General features: G+C 45.4%; 1 protein-coding gene across 1 annotated transcript in view; it reads right to left on the reverse strand.

The window, feature by feature from the left end:
* The window catches only part of hspa9 (heat shock protein 9), a 43,166-nt gene extending 39,318 nt beyond the window's left edge, over positions 1–3,848 (reverse strand). The window contains exons 1-3 of the mRNA XM_037675443.1: positions 3,546–3,848; positions 2,964–3,022; positions 2,759–2,846 (exon numbers count right to left, since the gene is read on the reverse strand). Coding sequence (XP_037531371.1) covers positions 2,759–2,846; positions 2,964–3,022; positions 3,546–3,626 — 228 coding nt within the window. The 5' untranslated portion in view covers positions 3,627–3,848. The remainder of the gene's footprint in view (positions 1–2,758; positions 2,847–2,963; positions 3,023–3,545) is intronic.
* Positions 3,849–7,652: the final 3,804 nt, after the last annotated feature.

Raw genomic sequence — 7,652 nt, forward strand, 5'->3', positions numbered from 1 at the left:
GCAGGTCCCCCAAGGTCTGGAATCGGCCCTTCTCCACAATCCTCCTCAGGGTCCGGTCACCTCTTCTCGTTGTGCAACGTTTCCTGCCACACTTTTCCCTTCCCACAGACTTCCCACTGAGGTGCCTTGATACAGCACTCTGGGAACAGCCTATTGGTTCAGCAATTTCTTTCTGTGTCTTACCCTCTTGCTTGAGGGTGTCAATGATGGCCTTCTGGACAGCAGTCAGGTCGGCAGTCTTACCCATGATTGTGGTTTTGAGTAATGAACAAGGCTGGGAGTTTTTAAAAGCCTCAGGAATCTTTTGCAGGTGTTTAGAGTTACGTCGTTGATTGAGATGGTTAGGTTAATAGCTTGTTTAGAGAACCTTTTCATGATATGCTAATTTTTTGGGACAGGCATTTTGGGTTTTCATGAGCTGTATGCCATAATCATCAGTATTAAAACAATTAAAGACCTGAAATATTTCAGTTGGTGTGCAATGAATCTGAAATATATAAAAGTTTCATTTTTATGATTACATTATGGAAAATAATGACCTTTATCACAATATGCTAATTTTTTTAGAAGGACCTGTAGTACGATGTACATAAATTCGAAAATGAAATACCAACATTATTCCAAATCTCCCCGATCTGGGGCAATATGTCATTTGAACCAGGTAGGAAAGATATGGGTTTTAAAACATGGTATACTAAGGGTTTATGCAAAATCGCAGATTTATTTGATAAAGGGATTATGGTCAGCTTTGAAGATTTGAAACAGAAATTCGACATTCCAAATAAACATTTTTTTAAGTTTATGCAAATCAGAAATTTCATCTTGAGTATTCAAAAGTCTCTAGCATTACCTACTCTTACTTCTATAGAAGAGCTAGCAACGAATTGCCATTTGAGAAAGGGCCTAATATACCGCTTTTATAACAGCATCAAAGACGGCTCCCAGTCATCCTCAGAACACAAAAGAATGGCATGGTGTGAGGACTTGAAATGTAATACATCAGTAGAGGAATGGCAGAGGGCCTGTCTGAAGGCACAGACACAATCTATTAATACTCAATTTAAGTTAATCCAACACAAATGGCTGATGAGAACATATGCTAAATGTGGAGATAAAAGCAATTTAATTCATTGCCTTTGGGAATGTCCTGAGATTCAGGAAATTTTGGAAGGAGGTTTTGGATAAAATTTCACTTATCGGTACTAAACTTAATCCCTGTCCAAGGATGTGTATCCTAGGAATTTTTCCGACTCAAACCCAATTAAGTAAGGTTGATCAAAAATCCATAATCTACTGTCTGGTGCAGGCCAAATATAGTATAGCAAGATCCTGGAAATCTATAAACAGACCCCAACTAAAAACTTGGATGTCTACATTATCAAGCTCGCTTGCCTTGGAGAAACTTACCTTTATGATTAAGGGTAAATATGATGTGTTCAAAAAGATAAAGGGATAAGCTTTTGCTATTCTTGGAAAATATGAATACTCATAATGAGGAATGACTGAATGTAATCTAATTTCGCTTATGTTCTTATTCTTATAGTGGCTTTAAGTCAGTTATTTTCATGTTAATTCCAAATGTACTCACTTGCTCGAAAAATGTATGAAACTGAACCACTGATGACTGGATGTCTAGATCTGGGGAGAACAATGGTTTCGCCTCACATTTAACATGGGGATAGTGACTAAATCTCATGGACTAAGTCTCACCATGCATCCCTGAGATAAACTGAAAGTACTTTGTCTCACTGCAATCAACTCATGTTTGTCACCTTGAATGTTTGTGTGTTTTCGTTGGGTTTGGTCTAGTGTTTTGTGCATTTTTGAGTTACTTGTTTGTATGTCTCTTCTGAAATATAAAAAAACAATAAACAGATCTTTGAAAAAAAAAAATTATACAAAACAATTCAAAGGGGCGGCTGTGGCTGAGTGGTTAGAACAGTCGTCCTCCAATGCGATAGTTGGGGGTTCGAATCCACCAGCAGTCACATGCTGAAGTGTCCCTGGGCAAGACAATGAACTCCTCATTGCCTCTGATGTGTGTCCCATCAGTGTATGAATGTGATAAAGCACGGATTAGTCTCTTTAGAATGATTTGTTCAATTAGTCTTTGTATAGATCTAGTAGAGTGCTGTATGAATGGGTAAATGAGGACACAGATTTTAGTGTAAAGAGCTTTGAGTTTCTGGATTAGGTAAAAAAGGAGCTGTTTAAAGTACAGTCCATTCAAAGAACATCCTCTAAGAGTGGCGGCTGCGTAACAGGAGTAGTCTAGTCAATACTCGATCAGCAGCAACATCAGTGCCAGACCACATAGAATGGAAGAAAAACAAAAAGGCGTAATCCAGGCTACGCTATTAGTTAGCCACAATAGATGCGAAGGACGCTACATCGGCTAATAAACTTCTGATCAGCACGTTTGGTCCAAAAGTTTACTTAACTCCAGACTGATGCAATCAGCAACCTCAGATCAATGTTTGTGTAGGACCACAATGTGTTCGGTTGAGACAACAGACAAACTGAAGGAAATGAGGATTCAAAATCACCTAATGTAACTTTTTTCATGACAGCATGTCGTTTTATTCGGCTAGAAAACAAAAAGTGAGCCCTCCTTTTGCTGCCTAACCTGGATGAAGATTTCTGCTCTTTTTGTTCAGATGCTCAGTACTGACATATGACAGAACATTTCAAACATCACCAGACTATCCCTTTAAGAACCATCCATTGACATCACTGATGGATGTGTGCTGGTCCATACCTTGGCCTGTTTGCCCTCCATGACAGCAACACACGAGTTGGTGGTTCCCAGGTCAATGCCGATGACTGCGCCCTTGATGGCTTCAGACCTGAAACAGACACACCTGAGGATGATGGCCGGCGTCTAACCGTGACCCCATGCCACACTGACTTGACTGTAGCCATTTTAAAATTATGAGCAGGTCTGTTGTCCTGATGATACTCACGCATAGTCTCTTCTGGACAGGGCTCTGAGAGCATCAGGCTGGAAGCCACTCCAACATGCCTGTGGATCAAGACACATTTCTCTTAGACAAGTGAAGAAGTGACTTTGTTTAAAGTACAGAGTGGGTGGCAGCGGTTTGTCTAATGATGGCAGACTCCTGGGGGGCTGGAGGTCTATGAAGGTCACATCCGTTCAATGCATCCTGGAGGCGCCGCGTTTTAAAACAACTCAGACATTTGAGTCGAAGACATTTTAAAGTTCATAGGGCACGTGCATGTTTAAAGGCGGCGCGCGGAGACTTTTGAACCGCGTGAGCTGACGCATAGCTAGTTTAACAGCAGACTTGAGCTAAGAATTACACCAAACTCAAAAATTATATGAGCCATTATCGTCCAAAATGAACATATTCAATACGTTTATCGAGATCACATGCCGCTTCTTTAAAACCCAGAGGCCTGTCGTCTGATTTTAGCTCTGAAGTCGACTCATGCTAGCATGCTAGGCTAACCGCTAGCTGTCAAAATGTCTGACAAGAATGAACACCTGAGTTTGTAAAGCTGTTGAGTGTCTGTATGAGTCTCACCTTCCAGACGGAGGACGAGCCGTTCCTCGAGCAGTTCTTCAAAGGCAAAGTCCTTGAAACGCTTCTAGTGACGCTCAACATTTTGACACCCGGTTTAACAAGCTAATCAAACGTGACAGAAGAAACAACTTCAAACGGGTCTAATGTGTAAGAAGTGTCCTCGACTCGGTTCCAACGTAGGTTTGGACTAAGAAAGTCTCTGCGCGTGTCCAGGTAAAAGAACCTCAAGCTCGAGCCCAGCGCGACAGTTACACCTGAAACAGTGCTGGAAATGCGAAGCTGCTTCTGGAATTATCCAACACATGTTCCACCAGGACCCCGGGAGGGCTGTCCAATGTGCTGCCGGAATAAAACTTCAAGAACATTTTGTTTTAAAACATTTTGAAGCTCATCATTAACTATTCACATGGATTTACTTCACTCTATGATTCTAATGGATATTAACTTTGTATTTTTACGTGGAAACAAACCATTCGAAGTTGGATTTATTCTTAAAAGTATTTAAGGCCAGAAGAGGACAGACACACGCAGTGGGCATGTGAAGGTCATGATGCAACTGGGTACGAAATGGTTTCACGTGAGTTACATCAGATACGTCTGAGCATAGATATCATATAATCACTTTTATATCAGTTTTTATATGATATCTATGGATATTTAGGTATCGGATCGGAAGTTTTAAAAAGTGGATCGTGCATCCCTAGTTATTTGTAGTTCAAAAGATGAAACTCATTTTTGCTGAATTACAACTGTCAGGAGTCAGGGGTTGGATTCAGAATCAGCCAGACAACAAGGATGTAAAACAAAGAATACACTTTTGTTGTTTTGCAGCTGCTGGTGGGAGTCAGAATCCAGTTGCAGGAACACGTCTTCTCAGGCAGGTGGAGTGAAAGTCATCAGTCAGAGCTTGAAGAGATGATGTCACTGTAACCGGTGGGAAGGCAGCTGCAGAGGGAGGCCTTTAATGCTTTGGACAGCAGGGCAATGCAGGGTCGTGGTCCAAAGAGGTCAAGCTCAGGAAGTCAGAGGTCCAAGAATAAATCCAGTGAGCAGTCCGTAATCCAAAATCCATAGAGCAAAAGAAGTAGTCAAAACCAAGGTCAGACGAGCAGACAAAATCAGGCGAGTAGCACGCAGAGCGGAATCCTAAAGACGAGGAGTGAATCATGAACAAGATGGCTGGATCTCAGAATCAAGAATGGTATTATAATCTGGCAGACAAATACTTATTCTATGAAGTTTAACAGCAGCTTACATCCATCTAGGTTTATTACCGCCATATAAAGGTATTAGCACTTATAACTTCTTGATCCTCTTCTATAAACCCGTTACCCTCAGGAAATACATAAAATATTTGTGTCCATTTTTACTGGATCCTCATTCCAAATACACTCTTCAAAACAAACAATACTTGTTACTTCAGTTGCCATTTGGTCCAGCAGATGTTTCCTTTCAGCTGAATATTTACAACAGTCCAAAATAACGTATTTCACAGTTTCTGTGCTCTGGCAAAAGTCACAACGACCATGATCATGTTTCCCTACAACTATAAGCAGTGATGACTTCATGAGATTCTTTATAAATAAAATTGTTTCAATTAGGGGAAAAATATCAAACCAACATTCCTACTATCGCCTCTGGTTCCCTGTCAGATGAGGCAACTTTAAAAATGTCACTAGAACCTGATTTTTGTTTTGACTGTTTTTGTCCTGTTGAGCTCTCTGAATTGTCAAAAATAATAGCTTCGTTCAAAACTTCCACATGTCTGCTAGATCCCATCCATCCATCCATCCATTTTCTTCCGCTTATCCGGGGTCGGGTCACGGGGGTAGCAGCCTAAGTAGGGAGGCCTAGACTTCCCTCTCCCCAGCCACTTAGGCCAGCTCTTCCGGGGAAATCCCGAGGCGTTCCCAGGCCAGCCGAGAAACAGTCCCTCCAGCGTGTCCTGGGTCTTCCTCTGGGCCTCCTTCCGGTGGGACGTGTCCGGAACACCTCACCAGGGAGGCGTCCAGAAGGCATCCTAAACAGATGCCCAAGCCACCTCAACTGGCTCCTCTCGACGTGGAGAAGCAGCGGCTCTACTCTGAGTCCCTCCCGGATGATGGAGCTTCTCACCCTATCTCTAAGGGAGAGCCCAGACACCCTGCGGAAAAAACTAATTTCGGCCGCTTCTATCCGAGATCTCATTTTTTGGTCACAACCCAAAGCTCGTGACCGTAGATGAGGGTAGGAACGTAGATCGATTGGTAAATTGAGAGCTTCGCCTTTTGACTCAGCTCTCTCTTCACCATGACAGACCTGTACAGCGCCTGCTTCACTGCTGATGCTGCACCTATCCGCCTATCGATCGCACACTCCATTTTTCCCTCATTCTTGAACAAGACCCCAAGATGCTTGAACTCCTCCACTTGGGGTAGGACCTCCTCCCTGACCCGGAGAGGGCACTCTACCCTTTTGTGGCTCAAGACCATGGCCTCGGATTAGGAGGAACTGATCTTCATCCCGCCCGCGTAGCATTCGGCTGTGAACCGCTCCAACGAAAGCTGTAGGTCACGATCTGATGAAGCCAATAAGACCACATCATCTGCAAAAAGCAGAGACGCAATCCTAAGGCCACCAAAACAGATCCCTTCAACACCTTGGCTGCGCCTAGAAATTCTGTCCATAAAAGTTATGAACAGAATCGGTGACAAAGGGCAACCTTGGCGGAGTCCAACTCTCACCGAGAGCAAGCCCGACTTACTGCCAGCGATAATGACCAGGCTCTGACACCGGTCATACAGGGACCTAACAGCCTGTATCAAAGGGCCCGGTACCCCATACTCCCAGAGTACCAACCACAGGGTTCCCCGAGGGACGCGGTCGAACGCCTTCTCCAAGTCCACAAAGCACATGTAGACCGGTTGGGCAAACTCCCACGCACCCTCCAGGACCCTGCTGAGAGTATAGAGCTGGTCCAATGTTCCACGGCCAGGACGAAAACAGCATGCTCCTCCTGAATCAGAGGTTCGACTATCCGACGGACCCTCCTCTCCAGAACCCCCGAGTAGACTTACCAGGGATGCTTAAGAGCGTGATTCACCTGTAGTTGGAACACACTCTACGGTCCCCCTTTTTGAATAGGGGGACCACCACCCCGGTCTGCCAATCCAGGGGAACTTCCCCCGATGTCCACGCAATATTGCAGAGTCGCGTAAGCCAACACAACCCTACAACATCCAGAGCCTTAAGGAACTCCAGGCAAATCTCATTCACCCCTGGGGCCCTGCCACTGAGGAGCTTTTTAACCACCTTGGTGACCTCAGCACCAGAGATTGGAGTGCCCGACCCAGAGTCCCCAGGCTCCGCTTCCTCAGTGGAAGACATGCCGGTGGGATTGAGGAGGTCTTCAAAGTATTCCACCCACTGACCCACAACATCCCGAGTTGAGGTCAGCAGCACACCACCCACACTATAAACAGTGTTGGTGGCATACCGCTTTCCCCCCGAGACGCCGGATGGTGGACCAGAATCGCCTCAAAGCCATGCAGAAGTCATTCTCCATGGCCTCTCCGAACTTCTCCCATGCCCGAGTTTTTGCCTCAGCGACCACCCGAGCCGCATGTCGCTTGGACTGCCGGTTCCCATCAGCTGCTTCCAGGATCCCACAGGCCAAAAAGGCCCGATAGGACTCCTTCTTCAGCCTGACAGCATCCCTCACCGACGGTGTCCACAATCGGGTTCAAAGGTTGCCGCCGCGACAGGCACCGACAACCTTGCGGCCGCAGCTCTGGTAAGCCGCCTCGACAATAGAGGCACGAAACATGGTCCACTCGGACTCAATGTCCCCCACCTCCCTCGGAACATGTTCGAAGTTCTCCCGGAGGCGGGAGTTAAAACTCCGTCTCACAGGAGACTGCCAGACATTCCCAGCAAACCCTCACAATACGTTTGGGTCTGCCAGGTCTGACCGGCATCCTCCCCCACCATTGGAGCCAACTTACCACCAGGTAGTGATCAGTGGACAGCTCCGCCCCTCCCTTCACCCGAGTGTCCAAGACATGTGGCCACAGATCAGATGAGACGATGACAAAGTCGATCATCGAACTGTGGCCTAGGGTGTCCTGG

This window comes from Nematolebias whitei, chromosome 4 (genome assembly GCF_014905685.2).
Source record: "Nematolebias whitei isolate Nwh7 chromosome 4, NemWhi1, whole genome shotgun sequence".
In the NCBI taxonomy this organism is placed as follows: Eukaryota; Metazoa; Chordata; class Actinopteri; order Cyprinodontiformes; family Rivulidae; genus Nematolebias; species Nematolebias whitei.